Source organism: Pisolithus orientalis (assembly GCF_024613125.1).
Source record: "Pisolithus orientalis strain OTSU chromosome Unknown F5J12scaffold_3, whole genome shotgun sequence".
Classification (NCBI taxonomy): domain Eukaryota; kingdom Fungi; phylum Basidiomycota; class Agaricomycetes; order Boletales; family Pisolithaceae; genus Pisolithus; species Pisolithus orientalis.
This window is the reverse complement of record NW_026260784.1, coordinates 1981864-2004084: the sequence shown is the minus strand read 5'-3', so window position 1 is coordinate 2004084 and position 22221 is coordinate 1981864. Positions and strand designations below refer to the sequence as shown.

The 22221-nt window shown below is 50.4% G+C and overlaps 9 protein-coding genes across 9 annotated transcripts; 4 read left to right on the top strand and 5 right to left on the bottom strand.

Annotated features, from left to right (window-relative positions):
- Positions 1-74: 74 nt before the first annotated feature.
- On the top strand, positions 75-4768 carry F5J12DRAFT_804015 (TBCD protein). The gene is given in 24 exon segments (XM_051744482.1): positions 75-247; positions 305-500; positions 555-837; positions 891-966; positions 1011-1043; positions 1078-1228; positions 1281-1408; positions 1487-1634; positions 1654-1946; positions 1995-2095; positions 2147-2300; positions 2356-2472; positions 2536-2994; positions 3048-3146; positions 3195-3504; positions 3536-3567; positions 3609-3674; positions 3709-3759; positions 3813-3998; positions 4081-4172; positions 4242-4326; positions 4397-4431; positions 4472-4501; positions 4564-4768. The coding sequence occupies 24 exon segments, from the start codon at positions 83-85 to the stop codon at positions 4643-4645; spliced, it is 3372 nt and encodes a 1123-aa protein (XP_051604520.1). The 5' UTR covers positions 75-82; the 3' UTR covers positions 4646-4768.
- F5J12DRAFT_903262 (P-loop containing nucleoside triphosphate hydrolase protein) lies at positions 4684-7059 on the top strand (the record flags this gene model as incomplete). The annotated part of the gene is made up of 10 exons (XM_051748380.1): positions 4684-4709; positions 4878-4945; positions 5010-5041; positions 5188-5458; positions 5515-5654; positions 5729-6055; positions 6146-6296; positions 6372-6559; positions 6642-6771; positions 6863-7059. The coding sequence occupies 10 exons, from the start codon at positions 4684-4686 to the stop codon at positions 7057-7059; spliced, it is 1530 nt and encodes a 509-aa protein (XP_051604519.1).
- Positions 7060-9226: 2167 nt separating this feature from the next.
- Positions 9227-11888, top strand: F5J12DRAFT_779948 (T-complex protein 11-domain-containing protein; the record flags this gene model as incomplete). The annotated part of the gene is made up of 3 exons (XM_051742436.1): positions 9227-9884; positions 9938-10566; positions 10599-11888. The coding sequence occupies 3 exons, from the start codon at positions 9227-9229 to the stop codon at positions 11886-11888; spliced, it is 2577 nt and encodes an 858-aa protein (XP_051604518.1).
- A 316-nt stretch (positions 11889-12204) lies between these two features.
- F5J12DRAFT_803968 (uncharacterized protein) lies at positions 12205-14113 on the bottom strand. Its single transcript, XM_051744481.1, has 6 exons — positions 13614-14113; positions 13517-13532; positions 13231-13450; positions 13111-13177; positions 12711-13047; positions 12205-12604 (listed from the first exon to the last, which is right to left on the bottom strand). The coding sequence occupies exons 1-6, from the start codon at positions 14082-14084 to the stop codon at positions 12351-12353; spliced, it is 1365 nt and encodes a 454-aa protein (XP_051604517.1). The 5' UTR covers positions 14085-14113; the 3' UTR covers positions 12205-12350.
- A 677-nt stretch (positions 14114-14790) lies between these two features.
- On the top strand, positions 14791-15778 carry F5J12DRAFT_779946 (uncharacterized protein; the record flags this gene model as incomplete). The annotated part of the gene is made up of 6 exons (XM_051742435.1): positions 14791-14883; positions 14961-15000; positions 15080-15172; positions 15347-15373; positions 15530-15650; positions 15709-15778. 6 exons carry the CDS (start codon positions 14791-14793, stop codon positions 15776-15778), a joined length of 444 nt encoding a protein of 147 aa, XP_051604516.1.
- Positions 15779-16822: 1044 nt separating this feature from the next.
- Positions 16823-17652, bottom strand: F5J12DRAFT_713896 (uncharacterized protein; the record flags this gene model as incomplete). The annotated part of the gene is made up of 2 exons (XM_051740863.1): positions 16823-17465; positions 17525-17652. The coding sequence occupies 2 exons, from the start codon at positions 17650-17652 to the stop codon at positions 16823-16825; spliced, it is 771 nt and encodes a 256-aa protein (XP_051604515.1).
- Positions 17653-17941: 289 nt separating this feature from the next.
- F5J12DRAFT_315151 (uncharacterized protein) lies at positions 17942-20074 on the bottom strand. Its single transcript, XM_051738868.1, has 7 exons — positions 19432-20074; positions 19272-19376; positions 19020-19221; positions 18876-18959; positions 18630-18827; positions 18437-18568; positions 17942-18390 (listed from the first exon to the last, which is right to left on the bottom strand). Exons 1-7 carry the CDS (start codon positions 19963-19965, stop codon positions 18131-18133), a joined length of 1515 nt encoding a protein of 504 aa, XP_051604514.1. The 5' UTR covers positions 19966-20074; the 3' UTR covers positions 17942-18130.
- Positions 19983-20834, bottom strand: F5J12DRAFT_713658 (uncharacterized protein; the record flags this gene model as incomplete). The annotated part of the gene is made up of 2 exons (XM_051740850.1): positions 19983-20519; positions 20580-20834. 2 exons carry the CDS (start codon positions 20832-20834, stop codon positions 19983-19985), a joined length of 792 nt encoding a protein of 263 aa, XP_051604513.1.
- A 289-nt stretch (positions 20835-21123) lies between these two features.
- F5J12DRAFT_703870 (uncharacterized protein) lies at positions 21124-21306 on the bottom strand (the record flags this gene model as incomplete). The annotated part of the gene is made up of 1 exon (XM_051740543.1): positions 21124-21306. A coding segment is annotated over one exon (183 nt), but the record flags the coding sequence as incomplete, so codon positions are not given.
- Between the last annotated feature and the right edge of the window lie 915 nt (positions 21307-22221).

The following is a 22221-nucleotide window of genomic DNA, read 5'->3' as shown; positions in this document are numbered from 1 at the left end:
TCATAGGTTCCCACGGAAGGAAATACACGTGTTTATGATATCCAGCAACCGAGTTGTACTTTTAGAGTCAGCACCGAAGAACATGGACGACTCTGAGCTAATCGAAGGGAAGCAACTCGCGTCTTTCGAACGCTACGGTGAATTCGTCTCTGCCCAGAGTGCGTTGCTTGCCGTGGATCTATCTAGCGAACCCAGTCGCCAAGATAACGGCGCCGAAGCCGAACTGATGCGCAAGCTCACCATGATAGTAAGAGCTTCCATCGCTTAGCGGTTCCTTCGTGACCCCAGTTCGATGTCTTGTTAGCTGGGCGAGTATCAGGAGCAGTCCTATCTCTTGGATCCCTATCTCGAGAACCTTGTCGTTCCAGCCGTGGAATGTCTGAGGGCACACGCGAGGACCCGCACATCTGATCCATCCGCAAAATCATCAATAGCTCGCCTTGGTAGACTGGCTGAACTTCTTTACAACTACATTAAGCTCAGAGGATATAAGACGATCAGTGGGTCGTTCGTTTGTGTCGTTAGTTCGCCTGGTGCTAAAAAAGCTTGAACAGCCAGTTTCTTTCCCCATGAAATTGTGGACGTGACGATTGCCATTGAGTTTATGCGTTTGCCTGATGGGCCCTCTGTAGAGTCATCCCAATGGACTCTTCGTTACGTAGTGCTTTTGTGGCTGTCCCTCGTTTGCCGGATTCCATTTGATTTAGATCAGTTCGATGAAGATCACCAGATTGGAAGATTGGCAAGCGCACTGGAATCCACAGCCATGGAATACCTGAATAAGGCAGGATTGGAGCGCGAGGGCGCTGCTATACTGCTTTCCCAGTTTTACATGAGGCATGGGCATCAAAATCCGCATCCATTAACCCTGCTGACCCGATTCATCACAGAAAGGACACTAAACAACGATTCGAGACCTTTCTGCAGTGGTCAATGTCCGTCATCAAATCCAATGATGTTATTCAGGTACAGTGCTTTTTTTCGTGATACGTCGCATAAACGTCCGGCAGTCTCTCGGTGTCCTGCAGGTGTTGTGTGAATTTGTTAAATCCGGCGCACCAGAAGATACGAAAGCAGCTGCACAGGGCTTTGATGGAAATGTCGGAAACTATAAGCAATAGTGAAACGTTAACCGTTAATACGCTTGTACGAAAGTACAGGACAAAACTGTTGTCCAGGGTTGGTCTCCGACTGGTTCCTCCAAGACCAAAACTTTCCGGAATTCGAAGTGAGCCTTTTGCCATTAACGATTGACGTCTATTTCGAAACAAAGGTACCAGTGCGCACTCTGAATGATGGTAGCAATCAAGACACAAGCGAACATAATGGTGATGATGATGACGAGATCGACGTCCCAGAAGAATTGGAGGTCATTTTGGATGTGTTATTCAAAGCTGTCCAAGATCGGGTAATTACCGTTGACCGACTTGTCAATGGGGGGATAGTTGATGGTAAGGCTAGGACACTGTCGTACGATGGTCAGCAGGCCAAGGGCATCGGGAGGCTCTCCGAGCGTTTGTCAAACGACTTCGCACGGCAAGTCATGGAAAACATCCTACACTTGTTTTCCGTCCACACTATTGCCGGTGCAACCGTTTACGACATGCCCTCCATCGCCGAAGCTACATGGCATGGTGCCGTGCCTTGCATCAGCTGAAATGGCACGCAGAGCCCTTGTCCCTTCCACTCTACTTCCGAACCTTCTCGATTGGTTGTCACAAGCACTTTACTTTGACATTCGAAAAGGAGCTCATTCCGTTGGTTCCAACGTTCGAGACGCTGCTGCCTATGTGATTTGGGCTCTAGCCAGATCACAAGTCCGGTCTAGCTTCTCCTCGCATGCACCTAAATTGGCAGAGAAGCTCGTCGCAGTCTCTTTATTCGACCGGGATGTATCAATCCGGAGAGCAGCGAGCGCGGCCTTCCAGGAACACGTTGGGCGAATGGTAGGACCCTTGTTCCGCGGAGGATGTCTATATTTACTTGTGGTCCAGGGTTTGTTTGCCCACGGTATAGACGTACTAAGGAAGACCGACTTCTATTCCGTGAGCATACGCCGAAACGCTTTTCTTACGGCGGCCCCACAAGTAGCTGAGCGAGTCCAATGTGTTCACCGTTGGAATGCGATACTGACCATCACGGGTAGGCATGAGGAATATCGGCCGGCTCTTGTCGAGCACCTAATATCAATTACCTTGCGCCACTGGGACGTTGTGATGAGACAGCTGGCTGCCAAATCCTTGAGGCTTATTTGTGAGATTAACTTGGATAAGCTGAGCCCGCCATGCATTCAACGCCTAGTGAGTGCTTACTTGGCGAATGAGAAAATCATAACACTGAAAACACACCTAAAAGGCGCGGCTGCTCACTTCGGTAGATGTGGCAACTATTCACGGTGCTGTAGCGGCACTCACCGAGATAGCTGATGCGTACAACCAATTTGGCTACATAGGGGACCGGACACGACAAGAAGTTGGTACCTTCTGCCCCACATTCTTCCCTTTATTCACCTGCTGGTGTTTGTATTTGTCACAGATCTTTATTCTCATCAACTGTATCCCTGAATCACTGGTCCTTGCGCCACGTAATGAGCAAATTCTTAGCGCAGTTTGCAGCCTGGTCGCCGTTACTATTACCCGAGAGGAGGTTGAGCTAGAGGACCGCTCCTCTGTTTCAAATTGGAAGAAGTTCGTCGACCGGGGACTACGCCACCAGAGCAGCGATGTACGAGAGGCTGGTGCAGCCTCCATGGCTACCGTCAGCTCCCTCACGGATTGTTCCAGCGCAGTTCAAAGATACGTCACACCCATACATGCTCGTTTGCCACCTCGCCCTGACGTGGGATCACTTTATACATACATCAGGGAATTCAAGCATGGCCTGCCCCCATTGCAACAGAGTCTCGGATATTTGCTAGGTGTCCTTGACTATCACGCCCACCCTCATGGCTTGCCAGAGGTTGTGGAATGCTTGCTGGACAACGTCAGCATGGAGGTGAGAAAGAAGCCCATTGTCCTCATGTCATCACTATGAAACGGTGATTATAGTCCGCAACTAGGATGACAAATGTTGAGGCGCGCCGTAACAGCTTTCTTGCCAGTTCCGAAAATCATTGCTTGTGTAGCCCAGAATTTGGAAGAACGTTGGTAGCGTACCCGCATCGTGTGAGGATCGAAGTACTCACAACTCAATAGGCCTCCTGTCCGGACACTGTCCGTGCTCTGGTTGACGTACTCGACAACGGATTGGACGATTATACGACCGATGAACGCGGAGACGTCGGATCCTGGATACGCATTGCCTGTATCCAGGGCCTGACTTCAATTATCGAGACCCTCTTCGTTGTGTCAAAAAATCTGTCGAATTTTGCAAGCATGCTTCCAGCTGACCGATATCACCATGTTGTGGGCCGCTTACTCCGACAGGGCGTAGAAAGGCTTGATAATGTCCGTCATATTGCAGGGGAATGCTTCACTCGTCTGCTGAGTCTTTCAGCTACCATCGGTCGATGACGCTGAACGCTGGCGGGTGCGAGGCGAAGGACCTGGCCCGGGAATTATTCTTGCCGTAAGTCCGTTATCCCGATTGCTGTATCGGGGACCTCGAAGGTCTGCAGGGACTGTCGTGAAAATGGGACAAATTGGAACAATGGGGAATGGTTATTTCCAAAAGCTGTTAGGCTGCTGGAAATACCTGAATACCGGCAAGCCAGTTTTGACTGGCTTAGTATTGAGCGTGTCCACGAGGACGAACAGCACTGTATGTTGTCGATCTATGAGTTCCGTGCCTCGTTGTGTTGACGCCACCGAAAGCAACGGCCTGCGTCATCGAGCTTGGCTGCCTACGTGCGGACGCTGCCAGTGAGCTCTGATCGGGGTGAATTCAGCCAGGCGAGTCTTGCAGGAGACCTAATCGAGTACGCTTTGAAACATATAACATCGAATAATGTCGTTGTTCCCGTTCTTCAAACCTTCAATATGCTGCTTGAGGCAGATGCCGTGGCACAGGCTCCCTGAATCTGCGACAGGAGCAGCGTGGTGGGTAATCTCACATGATCGCGTCACAAAGCTGACGTGCTAGTTAACTTGCAGTATGAAGAATTTGATCTCGATCGCGACTAAAAACGTGTCGCGCCTGAAGAATGTACAGCGGATACAGGAATCTATGAAAATGTGCGTACGGGCGTAATTCATAAAGGCAATATCCGGCTTGCTGAACGAGGTAGTTGCGATTTCCTTTAGAGTCGTGAATATCTTCACATTCCCATCGGTTGCGAAAACGTGTCTGTCAAAGATAGCGGACTTTCTTGTGCATCCTTACCCTCGAGTCTGTAGTATTTGAAAAGGTCTCTGCGGCTAGTTCCGGACTGACGCCGCCGTCGTCTCTTCTTCTATAGGTTCGATCAGGAACAGCCGAACACTTATATCTGGTGTTGCAAAGCAGAGACCTCGGTTGGGAGCCTGACGACAAGGTTCGAGGAGCTGCTTCTCGAAACGGGGTGGTATGATCGCTGTTCCCTGGAGGTCGACAGCTGAACTGTGGAGCTGACCCCGTGTTCAACAGGTCCTCGACGGATGTGGAAAGAGTGAAGGAAGCAGCGCAAGCTCTTGTCAAAGAACTGGCATCGAATATGGAAGGAATATAGATAGTCACACAGTACTGAAAACACGCCCCCTGTGTAGTATGTATCATAGGACCTGCCTACACGGGTGTGTTGAAAGATGCCGGGGCGTGGGAAGCTTTGGCTTGGGCTTGATTGTTCGGCAGTGGGTCCAACGACCATAGTCGACCAAAGCTGGCGAGTGTGGACTCCAGGCAGCAGTGCTTGCATATTCATTTATCGCAACCCAACCATGGTCGACGACGCCTCGCATTAGTGACAGGGAATTGGCCGCAATCAATGCTGCAGCGGTGACACGCGAATACCGCGTGCAGCCTCATCTCGGTGTGTTCTAAACCCCAAGGGCTCTCTTTCGACTGCGGAACCTCGGTCTCACCGTCCCTTTCAGATTACCGAACAGTATCTGGAATCAATGGGTGCGTGTAAACTATAGAGGCCGGTTTACATTAAGATAGTTATTTATCGTCACATCTTCTGGCTTGCAGGCCGTTGGTCGTCTTGGATAATGTCAAGGTATAGCGACTGATCGATACACTGACGCCCCATATTCATCGTGAACCTTACAGTTCCCTTCATACAATGAGATTGTTCAACTCACTCTTCCCGATGGCTCTAAGCGGGGAGGGCAGGTCCTTGAGGTGCAGGGAAAGAAGGCGATCGTGCAGGTATTCGAGGGTACTTCAGGCGTGGACGTGAAAACGACCCACGTCGAATTCACTGGGAGCAGCATGAAGCTTCCGGTGGCAGAAGACATGCTGGGACGCATATTCAACGGTTCTGGAAACCCCATTGACCAGGGTCCGAGAGTATTTTCAGAAGACTACCTGGACATTAACGGTACGTTTCTTTTTCCGTAAGTTCTGGTGTGACCTCTGCTGCAAGGTTTAGTTTAGGCTCACCGATCAATCCATATTCCCGGATATACCCTGAGGAGATGATTCAGACCGGTATCTCAACTATCGATGTGATGAACTCCATTGCCCGCGGACAGAAGATCCCCATTTTCTCTGCCGCAGGCCTGCCTCACAATGAGGTACGCGAATTAACACGTGCTTTCTTACACGCCTTTCTTCTTGCTCATCAAAGGCCTAACTAATCACTAATCAGATTGCTGCGCAAATTGTGCGTCAAGCCGGTCTGGTGAAGCGTCCGACGAAGGACGTACACGACGGTCACGAAGACAACTTCTCCGTGGTGTTCGCCGCAATGGGCGTAAACATGGAAACTGCACGGTTCTTCAAGGAGGACTTTGAATCTAATGGCAGTTTGGATCGAGTGACCCTGTTCCTTAATCTAGCCAACGATCCCACTATCGAGCGCATTATTACGCCTCGCCTGGCACTGACGACTGCTGAATACTACGCCTACCAGCTGGAGAAACATGTCTTAGTTATATTGACCGATATGTCGTCGTATGCCGATGCCTTGCGTGAGGTGCGTTTTGACGTGCTACCAGCTTGTTACGGGGTTCCTTCACACACTTTCGCTTTTCACATACCTGCGGGGGGCGATGGTGATGGTTAGGTTTCAGCAGCGCGTGAAGAAGTGCCTGGACGCCGTGGTTACCCCGGGTACATGTACACCGACTTGTCGACCATTTACGAACGTGCTGGTCGTGTCCAGGGCCGCAATGGATCGATTACACAAATTCCCATCCTCACCATGCCAAATGACGGTGCATTTTCATGATTCACGCTTTCCGTGTTCCGAGGTCGTGTTGACGGTGTTGTTGGTGTCGTCTTGCCCACAGATATAACGCACCCTATTCCCGACCTGACAGGTTATATTACCGAAGGACAAATTTTTGTCGATCGCCAGCTGCACAACCGACAAGTATACCCACCAATTAATGTGCTGCCATCACTTTCGCGGTTGATGAAGAGTGCGATCGGCGACGAGCTCACGAGGAAAGATCACGGTGACGTATCTAACCAGCTGGTAAGCCCGTGTTGTGTCTCCATGCACACACGCACGCATGCACAGCAGCGCACATGCTCACGGGTTACCACGCGACCCACAGTACGCGAAATACGCGATCGGACGAGATGCAGCTGCGATGAAGGCAGTTGTAGGCGAGGAGGCATTATCTGCGGAGGATAAACTAGCTTTGGAATTCCTAGACAAATTCGAGAGGCAGTTCGTGGGACAAGGTAAGGTTTCATTTTTTGAGGGCGTATTCATTCGGTGGCGTGCTCAGAACTACGGTTGACCGTGGCTGACGATGACGATAACGCGATGCAGGCCCATATGAATCGCGTACCATTTTTGAATCACTGGACTTGGCATGGTCCTTGCTTCGTATCTTCCCCAAGGAACAGCTCAACCGCATTAATCCGAAGATTATTGCGGAGTTCTACGGGCGGAAGCCAACAAAAAAGACGGTTGACGCAGAAGAGCAGCGAATGGGAATCCAGGAGGACAAGCTCATCGACGCATAGAGAAATGTTGCCACTTGAAACTACTTGCCTTCATGCATACAAAGTACTATCAACAATCCTATGTACATAATTACATTCATATACGGTCGGACAGATGGGCCGTGCCGGTACCTATCTCTCATGCAATGCTGTTCACCTTCGCATTACACCCACCTAAGAGTGTCAGCGTTTCATAAGCGATAAGGGAAAAAGGGCGCCATATGCGGTAGCACTTTGTTTTTCGTTCCAAGTAGGCTAGCCCAGTTACATTCCTTGGACCAGACCCGAAGGGAGAGCATCGATGTTTTAGTGTGCGAGGATGGGTACTTATGAGGGTGATGGGTAGCACAGTATTAGGCCAATCGGGGAAAATGTTTGGATCAGGTTTAGCCTTTTTTCACACACTGGATTTAGCCAACGCAAGCATTGGATGGGCGGAGAGGGCTCAGATAGGCATTTCGATAAATGTAGTCTGGGCTTGTAACACATTGAACGAAGTCCAATTTTCACGGCTGAGATTGACGGGTTGCGGCAGAATTTTGCGCCTGAACGTGGGTGGCGATATGATATGTACGTATAGCGTAGACCCTTGACACAACGTTAGCTGACGGCAACACCCGAAGGATGCGGAGAATCAGGACAGTCGGCAGCATGATTGTGGGACCATGATGGGCAATAAGTAAAACAAATAGGGGGTGATCGAGTAAGATAGTGATGTGGAACAAAATTATCTGCAGAGGACAGCGGGAGGAAGCGACGATAGACAGCGAGGACAGACAAAGATAATCTTGTCGCCACTCGGACGGACTCATTTCAGATGGGAGGCCGAATTTCATATGGAGCTGTGAACGAATGAAGGGAGATGACGCAGAAGGGAAAGCGAGCCTGTGTGATGGGTTTGCGCCAGATGCCGAAAGGTGGATCAAAGATGTCGATGAACGTGGGTGAGCTGACACGAGACATTAGAGTTGCCTAGTACAATCATCCTTCTGGAGAGCATATTTCCTGACTGGTTGGCCGGCGTTGGAACTGGCTGGCTGTGTTGGAATCTGTTGAAATGCTGTTGGGATCTCAGGCGTGCATGCCGCGGACTGACGTGGGTGTAACACTTACGCGAGCAGACATGAAGGAGTTTTGCGGTCATCTCTGACCGACGACGCGGGGCCCCCGGGGAGGAATCTCAAGATAAGGGACTGCGTAGCTTACTAAACGTCCGACCGAATGAGAATGTGTCGGAAATACGTCAGGTGCGGAAAGGGCAGTTAAGCCCATCCACGGCGCTATGGAGGAGACAAATAGACATTGTTATGTATGTTAGTCACCGCACGGAGGGCACGATGCGTCGTGTTAGCAGGGTTGCCATTGTGTTGGACATGAAAAATGAAAGGAGGGCAGCTCTGTTAGGAAGGTTCGATTGGAAGACAATGGAGGGGCGAGGACGACAACACAGACTGCGGGGGGGATGGCGTAGAGACGGGCGTTGCCGACCAGACCGTTTCTCATTCAGGTGGGAATTGAAACAAAAGGATGCGAAGGGGGTGTCTATAATAGACGTGCTATTGCGGGGGTTAGGATGGGATAAAATACAAACATACGGGGTATGTTTTTTGACGAGCAGATACGGCACGCCAAGTGCGCATGCCTGGTAGTGGCTAACCGCAATAACGACTTGGAACTGGCAGGCTCCCAGCGCGTGTTGCCAAGGTTGCTAGGGATGGATCAGGATGGGGGTGTGCCTCGAGGCTCCATCACAATGATATGCATTTGCCATAGAGCGTAAGTGGACACTCCAGGGACGAGCTATAAAGCCACGATCAGAGATTGGTACAGCTCATTTTTTTATAACGGGGCGACAGCGTGGCAGCCGTCCCTCCTCTGAGAGTCTCCCTGCTGCTGCTGCTGCTATATAGTCATACGCTAGTTAGTACGGCCACCCCAGCCTGCTGGAAACTGACTAGGACTGACTGCAGACTGCCCAGCGTGTCTTTCATTCTGTCTGTGGCCCCAGCTGGAATATTACAGAATTCAATATCCTTCGGCAGGTCAGTTTCTGTCCCCATGCGGTCGCCCTGAGTTTCAGCTAATATATATAATATATATATACCACTGCAGACCCGGTCCCTTTCTCCCTTTTCTCTCGTGCTATACTCTCCCCCGTTGCCGTCCTCTCCCCCTCCTCCTTTGGCTTATGGGCGATCTCGGCCATCCTCTCCCCCCCGTCAACTGCAGAAAACGAAAGGCCGATGCTGAAGAGGAGTGTCAGCACCCAGCGATCTCTCAGGATGCACATACACCAACCACCAGCGACGACATCCTCGTAGGTGACAACAGCGTCGCCCACTACGCCCCACGCCAGCCACCCTCCAGCCCATGGCTCTCGACGGACACCGCCCACGCTGTTTGGCCCTCAGAGTCCTCTCCAACCGACCCCTCTCCCTCCTCTCCCTTGTCCCCCTCGTCTCCCACCGCTGATCCGTCCCTTCGATCACCCAAACGTTCCCGGGTTGATGCCTCACACCTTCCCTCTCCTCCGAAACGAAATCTCCGTATACCCGAAAGGCAGTCGCCGTCTCGGACTTCTTTCGTCCCTCCCAGTCCCACGCGTCGTTCGCGCAAAAGACCCGAACACCGTGGAGCCCTCAGTTCCCCGTCTCAGACAACCTCCCACCCATTCACTCTCAGGATTGACAGCTGCTTCCTTCCAACAGATGCATCCCATTTGCTTGTTCACCCCCCATACCCAATCGATCTATCCTCCCCTCATATACCCTCCCTACATCCTTTAATCAACCGTCAGACTCTCAAGGAGTTAGACCTGAGTGCTATCCTCCGCAATCCTCAGCTTCGTACGTCATTCCGTCGTCGCACTTCGTCATCGTCACTGATAATCCTCCATTAGGTCATGATCTCATGTTCGACGCGGGCTTACAGTTCAGACCAACTTCAGGTCGAAGAAAACGTGACCTTTCAGACAGGTACTGGCGTGCCGTCGCTCAGGAACTCGAAACCGGCTGCACATGCATTTCCTTCGACTCGCAAGGCCGACCCTGTGACTGTCTTTGCGTTTGCCAATCCGTTGCTGCATCCAAGGATCATGTCCTCATATTCTCCCCTTCTTCCTGCGTTCTCACTCTTCGAACACCCTCCCGTATTCGCCTTCTGCTGACGGAGTTCCTGGAAGTTCTTCTGTTCGTCATTCAGCCTTTGACCGGCATCTCAGATGCATATGCCCACCCATCAACGCTTCAGCCTCAGATCGAGCGGCATGCAGCACAGGCCGCCCACCTCAGATCTGTCTTCGACCCAGATCTCATACAACAGGAGCTACAGCACGATCTGTTTGACCCTTCCGGCCTCTTTGTTGTAATCGGTCAGACCCTCAAAAGCCATTGTGCCCCGATGCGCGACCGTGCCGTTGATGCCATGGTCGAAGTGGCAAAGCAGTGTGCACCTGGTGGAGGGGGAACTAAGGCCGATGCTGTAAAAGCTGTGCGCATGTGCCTCGAGATCCTTGAGCTTATGAAACTGGTGAGTTTTTCTCTCTTGAACATATCAACCAGGTTAGTCCAGCACAGGCTTACGCTTCCCATCAGGATATTGCGAACCATCAGTTGCAGGCTCTGCGTCCGTGCCTTGTTGATACTTCCGGGCAATATGAACTCAAGGCCTTCAAAGGCCGCAAGGGACAGGGCTCCTCTCTTGATATCACACGGAAATGGATGGAGTCGTCACATCGTCGTCTCCTTGCCTCACCCATCTTATCTCATCCGACCTTCCCATCCGGGTCGTTCGATTATCGCAATCTTACGCAAACCCAGAAAACGTACATCAGCGTTCTTAAGGGCCTCACAGACCTCGTTTTCGACCCCCCTTCTCCAGTCCCATCCCCACAATGTTCTTCCGGATCTGCCATTGCTGCCCCTTCAGCCATGTGTCCGTTACCTCTATACCCTGAGACCACTTACCTGGATAGTGCTCGCCTATTGGTCCTGGCTGCGGACGCTACTGACACTGCTGCAATGTACATGTTCTTACTCCTGTACCGTCAGCTCGTCTTCTCCGATGCCGGTGACTCATCAGTACCCCGGGATCACTCTCGAGTGAACGATGCGGAGCTGCTCAAGTTGAAACGCGAGATACGTGACATATCCTCCTCGCATCTCGGGCACTTCCTCAAATACGGCAACTCGGACGGTGCTTTTGGTAGTGGCGGCGGAGATTGTCCAGCTGACGACAAGTGGTGTAAGATTAAGCGGGACATCGTGTTGCAAGTGGCGCTGCGGGCCAAGGAATCCCGGGGCAATGCATCGAGCCAATCGGCTACTTCGACTGTGGACACCCCTTCCGCTCCGCATGCCTATGCACCGGATGAGCGGACGCTCAGACTTGCCGAGGGGTGGTCTGATACTCACATCCGACCAAACTCGCCTCTGAGTACCATGCTCAAGAACAAGGTGCGCGACGCGGTGTTCAGCCAAGTGGTTGCATTGGCATTCCCTCCGAGCGAAGCAACAACACTGGGGTCGGCCACCCAGGGGGCGCCGCCGCTCTCGTCGTCGTCGTCGTCATCGTCCAGTAGTTCTACTGGGCTCGCCTCCGGCATGGAACCTCTCGCTGACGAAATCCACTTGCTCGCAGAGCGGTTGGCACGGCTGGCACAGATCCACCTCGGCGTTTATCTGCGGCTATACGAGCAAGAAGACATTCTCTCTGGCACGCCCTCCACTACAACGACAATACCCATAGTGCCTGATGAGTCGGAAGCTCCTTCCACTGTCCAGGCTTGCGCAGCAGCTCCGGCATCATTACCGACTTTCTCGTCTTCCTCTGTTCCGCATTCTACTTCGTAATCCCCATTCTTCATAGATCCACGGTTCCTACTCCTTATTCCCTCGGCGACATACCCCCGAACCACTAAAGTACCCGATCAACACACGCCATCTTGATGCGATGAAAAGCAATTTCTTTTTTTTCTTTCTTACACGTGCATTTTCCCTCCACTCCCCTGAAGGAAAGAGACAGAAACAGAGAATAAGTAGCAGTCAGATCCTAAAACAAAGTTACGATACAATCAATGGATAATTGTTTTCCGCGATTGACTCGTTTGAATGCCAATGCAAAGAAAAATAATCAGTCTAGAACATCGCAACGTGCGATCGGATTTGGGTTCTGTCAGAATTGAGATACCTGCGACAAGACTAACATGGTCCAGACCTGATAAGGTAGTGCTACCCATCAAGCTAAAATGCAATGCACGTTCCCCTTGTACGTGTACGTATGTATGTACACGGTCTAGCAGCCGTCGAGCCACCTCAAGCCACTCTCCTACGCTTTGTACTACCCTTGTTCGTGGCGTCCGCCGACCCTGCTGAGCGTTTACGTCCTGGCGTGTTCCCACTAGCAATTGCACCCTGACCGAACGCGCCTTTGGCAAATGGTCTAGATTTCTTCTCCTTCTGGCTAATCTTTTTTTGCTTTTTCTCGATAGCCTTCTTGACCGCTTGACTCCCACCGGAGGCAGCGATAGCGTCGTAGCGAGCTTTGTTTAGTAAATCTTTCCTCTCAGCTGTAAACAGGTTGTCATAAGTCGTGCCACATTCACATGGGGAACGGGACTAATAATACAACTGCCCCCCGCCCCGAAAAGGAGAAGAGGAGATGCGGCGACGCACATCGTTTCATGAACCAGGCCCCTTTACCCTGTTCCCTCTTCTGCTTCTCAGCTTGCGCCACCTTCTGAAGCGCCTCCGTTTCCACTTTCTCCCTCGTATCCCGGTTGACAGCGCTCTCGGCTCGCTTCACGGCCAGCTCAAGTCGCTTGACCTCCTCTTCGCGGGCTGGGCGTAGGTCGCGAGGTGAGTTTGCTAGGAGCTTGCGTGCAGTATTGTAATTCTCCCGGAGAGTCTTGAGCTCGTCGGTATGTAGTGCGGAAAGGAAGGAGTATTGTTTTCGAAATTTTTCTTCGTCGTATTTACCAGTTACGTGCAGAAAGCGAGGGTCTCTTGGTTTCTAAACCAAGAAGATAAAAGATGAGGGGAAAAGATCCGGAAGGTTGGATCGTGTTGCTCTCACTGGGGTATTATCTTCCACAACCGTCCTACGCCGAGTGACCGGTCGCTTAGATGACACCTCCGTTGGTCTATACAGGGGGATCATCACCGCATGCCTTATACAAGGGGGGAGGGGACTTACGCATGTTTGTGCGGTCGTTTAGCTAGTTCTTTTTTCTGTCTTTTGGGACCCTCCTCATCGTCCTTTTCTTTGGAAGTGCTCGGGAAGGGTTTACTGTCATCGATATCGCTTTCCTCGCCTTCTGAAGTAGACACGGTAGAGTCTGAATCACCGAGTGCTTGAGCTTGGCCTAGTGAATGTTGTGCTTTGCGTAGTACTCCCAACGGAAACGTCGACAAATCTGATATTAAGAAAAAGAGAAATAGTGAACATGGAAGAGATAAGTCGATCCCACAACGAAACTTACCATCCTGGAGAGACCGCTTGAAGATTGGCACAAATACATGTCAGTCTATCGATAACACCCCCAAAAAGCATTGCAGAAGAGGTAAAAAGAAAAATACCATTTGCACATTCGCCTTAGCCTTATGGGTTCCTTCCGAGTCAGACTCTCCTCCAGAGATACCGGTACCATCTATCATCTCATCATCGACCCATTGAGATATTCGTGGTGCATCTGCATCTGCATCCTCTTCTTCTTCCTCCTCCTCCTCTCCCTCCGATCCACTATCATCCTCACTGTCCCCTGGATCTGATGACGACGACGACGTAGACTCGTATGATTCATCATCCTCATTCCCAAAGGTATCGGATTCTTCCTCCTGGCTTTCCTTACCATTGTGACCACTTAGTACACCGCCATCCCTCTTCGATTCGAAAAAGTTCACAGCTTTTGGACGCGCTTGTTTCGTGTGTTGTGGGTTCCATGGAGAGCGTGATGACGCGGTCGGCCGTATAGGTGACGCGCTCACCGACGATGCAGGTGTTTTCGACTTTGAGGGTGCTCGATTCGACGGACGCGCTCGACGCGGCATATTTGCTGGAGAGTCGGGTACAAGTGCAGTATTACCAAATATGGTCAATCAGCTGGCGCTGACGTCCATGTCATTCGGAGTCGCTGAACACATCTTAGACTAAAGCACCACAATGCAGGACAGGAACCCACGAGAACATTACTACCGCAGCTTGAGTCTGACCCTATTCTGATCACAATGCAAACATACTAATAAGATTCGGAAGGGGTGACTACCTCGAGCTCTGTTCGGTGCTTTCCCTGTCAACACCGAGTGCTTCACACCCAAGACTCCGAGTAGAAGGGTAACCTCAAAACAGAAGATGGTACTCTCATCTCCCCCCACCTTGAGACCATGTAGTGTCATGGAGACAGTGAAACCGAACCCGCTGGGAGCACGTTGCTCCCAAATCACTGCAGAGTGCAGCCAACTAGTAAGGGCACCATAGGGGAAGCACTTCAGGTAAGTGCTCCTACATACGTGCCGGGCTAGAGTGATCACAGGTTGGGCCTCATGAGCATACTGTTGTCAGCAACCGTTTAAGTATTAGCCCGGGATCATTAAGGTCGTAGGTTAACTTAGAGCAAGTTTCTTCGATACGCGTAGATGATGGTGACCGCGCTGGAAGGGAGCATCGAAACTGCAAACGGGGTATTAAAGAGCTGCACTGAGTCGTCTTTCATTTGTAGGCTTCCCAAGGACTGAAACTCTTGTATTGACCATCAGCATGCATCTTTTCCCGCTTTCTCGTATACTCGCAGTCCTGGTAGCTGTCGCTGTCAGCAGTGCTATTAACCCAGACATCGATGCTGCCCATAATGTACGCCTACCGTGTTTTTCATTGGGCACGACTTGCCTAGCGCCCGTGCCCAACCTTTGCTGAAGTGGTGTCTGCAGGCAAACCCCAAGCGGTGTGCCTGGAACTGGGAAGTGTACAGTAAGTCTTCAGTGAGTGGTCCCCTCGTCGTTCAGAGTTGATGAATAAAAACAGCAACAATGTATACCAATTGGATAAGGGCAATTCCATGGCCTACGCTACAAGTTCATTTGCATTGGGGAACTCCCGGCATTACCGGGGTGGATGAAGCGAAGCTTCAAGATCTGTCGTGGTGTGCAAACATTACTAAACAAGAGCAGGACCCTGCATCTGCAAAAGCTAAGCGTCAAGTTGGCTGGCCAACTTGACGCTTAGCGTTTACCCGGTGAAGTAACAGTGCGTGCCGAGCTCTCAAACAATTCAAAAAGCCGTCCAAAGTGTATGCTGTAATTCGACCATTTTACAGATGTGTGTGGTATTTGTGGCAGTCTAAGTACGTGAATCCAAGGGCACCAGGACTGAATTGGCTGTTGGAACTAACTGTTTCCAACTCACTCCGAATCATGAAATTACACCTTGGGCGGATGGCTTGCATATTGACCCTACATATCCACTGAACTGCAAGGCTTTACTTTGTTTTCCAGTTTAGATAAGATGCAAGTCTCGGTATGGACGGTCAAAAGTGTTTCTTCACGAACCCAAGAGTCAGCGACCTCCCCTAGCCTCTGGTGGTTCCATCAAACAGCACCTTATCTTGTAATGGAAGTTTTGTAAGTTAGAGACAAATATGTACATAGGCGTTCCCCGTGTGCTCACATGTGATCATAGGTCAGGCCGAATAACAGAATCCCATGTAGCACTGGATAAGTTTACCCATCATTATGCACGTTCCCCGTAATGTGCTGAGCTTTAACCCCTTTAATTTGCGACTAAATCGTGGCTTTTTGCAGAAGGATGTATGTATGCTATCCCCATCTGTTGCCCCGGCATTGCAAGGCTCGACTTCTTCTGGATAAAATGGTCCAAAGTATGTACATATAACATACGAATGAGCGCTAAGCTGAGCGCCATTATAAAACCTTTTCTTGACGCCTGTGTATTTTAGTCTTAGCTCAACTAGGCTTATATGACGCTGCATCTGTAACATTAACAAACAAAATAAAACAGGCGATTGCGCAACTTTTATATGACGCTGCATCTGTAACATTAAACAAACAAAAATAAAACAGCTGATTGCGCGACTTTTGCAGTAATGCGCAGAAAATTTGCAGGTGGCTGTGCCCACAGCTACTGACTAAGCAGGGCACGTGCACGGGGGAGCGAGTGAGTCAGGGCTACACGCACTCCTCGCCCGTTCCTCGGGACTCGTTTCGATGCTACTGTACATAACCCATGTAATAATGGGTATTTGCCAAGAAATGGGCCTAAATACGCTAGGCCAGTGATGACTTGTGGCGCGGAGTGCGGTCACATGAATTTGCAGGTGGCGATGCCGTGTGAATTTCCCGAAGGAGCAATCCCGCCACCAGGCGGGAGGGGCGGGGGAGGGGGTCGAGCGTTCGAGCGGGCCCTGTGGGGCATCACGGCCTCGTGGATTGGGCGGGATGACTGGGGAGGGTGCCGACGAACTGCGTTCACGTCCTGCCTACGTTTATCTATTTTATCTGCCCTCCTAGCTAGTGCAAAGTGGTACAAGGTGGCTGTGTTAAAAATTATGCAGGGGTAGTATAAAAAGTTGCGCAGGAACAGTGCTGCAAAAGTCGCGCAATCAACTGTTTTATTTTTTTTTTGTTTAATGTTACAGATGCAGCGTCATACTTTTACAGCACTGCGCAACTTAAAGACAGTGACCCGCAACTTTTGCAGTCATTAATACTTTAAATATATATGGCCTGTGATTTTTTGGGTGGATGGCCACGACACTAGATGTACAACTGTAGGATCACATGTCTATATCATCGCCGAAGAAGGGTTCGTGGATCAAGTACTCTGCCAGTCCCCGAGCTGTGCGGTAAATGAGATCATCTTCGTGCTGAAATGCCTTCCCCTCCTTGACAAGAGCGAGCATCACTCTCCAACACTCGGGGTCGACACTCCCATAGCTAAGACCTTCAAATTGCTTGACCGCAGAGTTGTATGGCTGAGGACTACGACCATCAAGCAAGTACCGGCCCATGCCATTCCACCATACTTGGCGCCAGTCGTCAACACACCTCTTGTGGTCCTGGCAACACGGCGAATGCACCATAGGTGGTGGCTCACATGCCACAATACGGCGGTGGAGTTCGAGTCGCTCCTTGACTCTGAGGAGCGTCATCCATACAGGGACAGTAAGAAGCTCATAATCGGCGTGGTTGAGTTCGTTTATAGGCTTTGGGATGAGCCGTCTGAATGCGTAACAGAAGATGTCCTTGATATGATATTTTAGGGCAATGGAGATCAGTGTGATAGGTTTGATGGTATAGCGGCGAGAGGCGAGTTGCTTGATGGCGTGTTCACGGACGTCCTTGGACTCATACATGCGACTAAGCTCAAGGAGCTGAAGAAGGGTGGTCTCGGATGCCTGTGAAGTATCTGGGCGCCATCTGAAATAACAACATCAATATATAGCATATTTTCAATGGCAGCATACGGATCGACCTACTTGTTGTAGCACACGGACAGAAACAGTTCAAATCCTAGGTCGGAGACTTGATCAGGCACAATAATTGGTTTTTCGTCGCTGTGTCCATCAGTTTGGGGAAGTCCGGTACTGTCTTGTGCAGCAAACATAGACTTAAAGGCGATGGATTTGTCGGAGAGAACACTCTTATGGACTTTGAATAGTGAACTTTGAGCCTGGATGTATTGTAAACAGCCTGATAGATGTTACTACGATGCTAGGTAACTCACCTGGAAGATATGGGTTCCGTCTTCGTAGTAGAACATGTGATGTCGTCGCATGGGCATGGTTTGGGTTTGGTCATCCATCACTTTGCAGAGGGATTGGACTTGCGTCGACGAGCAGGACATGTGGCTGGCTCCGCTGACAGGAGTAAACAAACCACAACAATATTTGCGAAGAGGGCTAAGCCTCGAGATCAACGGTATATTGATGCTGGGGACAAGTGATTACAGGATGTAACTGCGTCGACATGAATGCTGATTAAACGAATGTGGGTGGTACCTCAAAATTCCATAGACATGAATGTGGATTACGGTTAGATGTAAGTGGATGACCATTCATACTCAATAGCATGTTACCTCCAAATCAAAAGTAGTCGGCCGCACCAAGGAAATAATCAGGTGACCACGGATTTACATACGGGTGTAAGAGGGGGGAGTTGACCAGTGATCCAAAGGGATCAAGATCCTGTAAAAATTTGGGGGGCAACGAGACATAGCGATTCACAGTGGCGAGAGGCGCCTGGCCAACGAATGTGGGTGGAGGTGGAGAAACCGAGAGACCCTTCAATTGAGTCGGGAGGTCAGCCACATCCAATAAGTCACTGTCGCCTGATGGGAGAAAAACTGTTGCGGTGTGAGCACATGTCAAAAACAAAGAAATGGGACTTACGTGTTGATGGCCTGATGGATCCACCATGGATGCGAGGAACTTGGGTGCTGGGCGGTGGCTGAGTAGAGTCAGTTGAACTCTCGATCTCGATTACCGGTGATTGATATCGGCCTCGTTTCCCTTTTGGTTGGTCTGCACAGAGGGGAAAATTCAGAGGTCAGCTGTGATTAGAACAGGGTTCTGGTCATCGTACCAGGGTGCTGACTGCGTCCCTGCTTCCGCATCATGGATTCAAATATTGTCCGTTTGTCTTCGGAGTCTTCACTTGAGGCTGCTGGAGGGATGGAGTCGCTACTCTCTCGAAGCTTTGCTGGCTGGAATTCACTACTCTCCTGATGCTGTCTTAGACCCCAAGACGCATATTCCTCTTCCGGGACATGACCGCACAATGCTGTGTTGATATATTAGTAGTTTAACAGGTGGAAGGCATAACTCATACCTATAATTATGCTCGAATCTGTGCCACATTTAAACCGTCCTCGATAGTAGAATAGATCCTGGCCAGTCGGAAGGTCCTCGGTCACTGCGAGTCCGAATCGTTGTTTCTCCTTGAAGGCGAGTTTCCAACAACAGCTCGCCTTACTTTTACCCTTCTTGTGCATAAGTGCATACTCCATCGGACGCGGGAAAACGTGTTCTCTGAGGTACTTGTCGACATCGTCGTGAGTCCAGTCCCGCCGGAATGCGAATTTGGCCGCATTGGCACCAGTGTGCACACACTGCCGATGTTCTGCTGTGTACATTTCTGTTCTCGACAGTGGTTTTGTCTGGATCAATTCACCTGCCTGTATATCTGTGATTAATACTTGTTAGGAGCTAGTTCAATAGCACATACCTCATCCAATGCATTGATCAGTAGTAGCCACGTTCCAACTAAAACATCCTGCTGGGACCCATCATGGTTACCAGATGGGACCCGCTTCCCAGTAGAGTTAGGTTTCTGTGATCATCAATATTGGAGTATGGACACTGGCTTAGGAAGTGGTCCAACGCACCTTAATTTTAGTTGATGTAACTCGTTGTGTCCCACTGCTACCAGCACGGAATCCTTTCAGGACCTCTTCACGCACATGCTGGAGGGAGTTAGGCAACTCCATAGTGCGAGATGTCTTCCGTTGATGGAACACATCCAAAAGCCGGTTGCCGGTTGCAGGCTCTACCTTTACATCCATAGTCAATTTCGGGGATTTGTTGCTAAATTGTGCTTCCGGGTGATTACTGAAACCATGCATGCACTCACGACAGTGATAACGTGCATTCTTGTTGGCAGGTGCGGTAAACATCCTGCAACTGCATTGTTTTCCGTTCTCATCGAAATAGCAGCAGAGCCGCTCGTCGACATCTGGCATGGAGGGATTGGACCAACTACCGGCAACGAGAGAAGGAGTGAGTGAAGACTGAAGCTCGAGGCAGGACTCTGAGTTCTGATGTGTCTGTCTAATGTTGACTAAGCCGGTAGTGTTGTGCTTGTGCTCAACTCGACAACCACTGAATTGACCATGACCATATGTACAGTAAATACATTGCATGTATGACTAGGGGGGGATCAAAAATAACCATCTGCATCGAAGAGAGTTAGAACGGCGAGTGCCTGACACCAGGTTTTTGCCCGTCTTGCCCATATGGGCTCTGCTAATGATACTGTAACAAACCGTGTTCCCTGCCGACCAATTGCGATGTGCTCCTCTGTTGATTCATCACCTTCTGACCCATGATCATCTCCATACCCTGCTGGTGTGATATCTTCAATGACAACGCGGTCAAGCACTGACCAAAATTCTGCCTCGTCTTTGACACATGCGAAAGGTGATCCTTTGCCAGGAACTTCCACTGCTTCATGGCGCACTTGCTCCTGGAGGTCAGCTCCAACCCTTCTCAGAATACCATTATGTTCGTTTGTGGCAATTTCTTCGTCATCGGCCTCTGGCTCCTCGTCGGGGCAATGGCCCGCACCCGTTTGGCCATTCCGCCGAACCCGTACATGGCCGTGAACGCCATAATATCGCTCAATAGTGAGGGGATGGATCCCCTCATATTCGTCGTAGTATTCTCCTAGCGTGACATTACTGATAAGCCGTAAATCCTGTGGATATGTCAGTAAAATTGAGTGCGGCCCATCCTTAAAATGATATGCTTCACACACCTGTGGACTTTTATTATTGGTCGTTGGCCCGCTAATTGGATGAAGGTTCCATTCGCACTGGAAGTCCTCACAATCATCATTAATTTCCCGAAGAAAGAGCCTTTGAATGAGCCACAGGTGACTGCTGTCACCAGGATTAAGGCAGTGAAGTCTTTCACACCGAGAAAAAAATCCCCGCCAGCGGCGTACAAATTGAGTTCCAACTTCGACCCACACGCGTTCAATCCTCGAGTTTCGGGTAGACCTGTAGTACATGACATCAAAAAGACAGCCATTGGCGCGTAGTTGTGACTTACGATCCCCACATAAATGATCCACGGTTGGGACCTCGGACAGCTACCATGTATGTAGCCACGTCGATATTTTCACCACCACGATCACCTCTCATACGTGATGGCATTCCATACTCTGCCTGTGCATTGAGGAATACATTGAAAACGGTTGATGCGAGGTTGTCTGTACTGGCACATAAACCAGTAATCTGTTGAAAGCGTAAGGTCAATCAAACATGTCAGTAAGCGCTGCGACACACCGTTCGACAGTAACCATCAATAATTCCATGGACCACAAATCCCCATCGGATGAGTTTGTGGTGTCCGTCAATGTGCCAGAGCGCATTTGACCTCTTGACACGATACACCCTGCGTTTTATAACACGATGTTCACGTAACCGCTGACCTAGTCTATCAACGCGAGACAATGACTGCCATATTCGTTTTTGTTGGACTCGAATCCCATGATGGCGTAAGTGTCCGAGTAAATAGCGGAATCCAGACTCTGGTTTGTGTTTCTTGAACGCCCTCACAACTACATCCAAGTCATCGTTGCTCAATACGGTGTAGCTCCGCTTCAGGCCATGTTTCCGCATAGTTCGCCAGAGTGTCATGCGGCTAATGCCTAGGATGCGAGCAAGTTCACTGAGACTGATGTGACGGCTATTATCGGTGACAACCTCAGTAAGGAAGTCAGGGCATACAGACTTCTGAGGCCGTCCGCGCCGACCATTCTTGGACTCCGTTACAAGCTCAGGTATACTAACCTCTCGCCATTCACTTGAAAAGAAGTCAAGCGCCATTCACCGACAGAAAATCGGACATACAACATATTAACAACCTGTGCCACGTCCCGAAGATCTTGCACTGCCTGCCCAATGAGCCTTGCGACACCCACCAACCACTCCTGAGGCAGAGATTCGTCCTCATGACTAGCACCACTAGGGATAAGTGCTTCGAGGATGGGAAGTGCAGTTGAAGTGAGTGCGTCTATGTGGAATGAAACCCGAGTGGGATCCGGAAAACTATCAGATCGCAGGACATAAAGAGCTTGATCGTACACTTTCTTGATGGTTCCATGAGCGGTCTGGATATTAGCTGGCCATCTACCAAGGCTGGGCTGTGGAAGGGGCAGGAACGCTAGCTGGGCGATGGAGCTCATGTCCACGGCATCGACATTGCTGGTGTGTCGCCACTGTCTCAGTAGTGCGACACCATTTCCCACGGTCACGGGCCCACAGGTGCGGACTTACCTTGCACTAGAATCAGCTCCACTGCCCTCGTCGTCGTGAATCCATGCAAGACTACCAACGATGCAAGTGCCAAGGAGCCCGAGGAAGACGGATATACCGCAACACGACTTGCTATGT

Bases quoted from the DNA above. Each gene is read 5' to 3' on its own strand.
- F5J12DRAFT_804015 (XM_051744482.1), top strand. From the start codon at position 83: ATGGACGACTCTGAGCTAATCGAAGGGAAGCAACTCGCGTCTTTCGAA. The intron at 2,096-2,146 runs GCGAGTCCAATG...CATCACGGGTAG, and splicing joins GCGGCCCCACAAGTAGCTGA to GCATGAGGAATATCGGCCGG. The intron at 2,473-2,535 runs GTTGGTACCTTC...TATTTGTCACAG, and splicing joins GGGACCGGACACGACAAGAA to ATCTTTATTCTCATCAACTG.
- F5J12DRAFT_803968 (XM_051744481.1), bottom strand. From the start codon at position 14,084: ATGCCGCGTCGAGCGCGTCCGTCGAATCGAGCACCCTCAAAGTCGAAA. The intron at 13,048-13,110 runs GTGAGAGCAACA...TTCTTGGTTTAG, and splicing joins TTGTGGAAGATAATACCCCA to AAACCAAGAGACCCTCGCTT. The intron at 12,605-12,710 runs GTGCGTCGCCGC...ACCTGTTTACAG, and splicing joins GGCCTGGTTCATGAAACGAT to CTGAGAGGAAAGATTTACTA.
- F5J12DRAFT_315151 (XM_051738868.1), bottom strand. From the start codon at position 19,965: ATGCAATGTATTTACTGTACATATGGTCATGGTCAATTCAGTGGTTGT. The intron at 18,828-18,875 runs GTATGAGTTATG...ATATCAACACAG, and splicing joins AGATTCGAGCATAATTATAG to CATTGTGCGGTCATGTCCCG. The intron at 18,569-18,629 runs GTACGATGACCA...CCCTCTGTGCAG, and splicing joins GGGACGCAGTCAGCACCCTG to ACCAACCAAAAGGGAAACGA.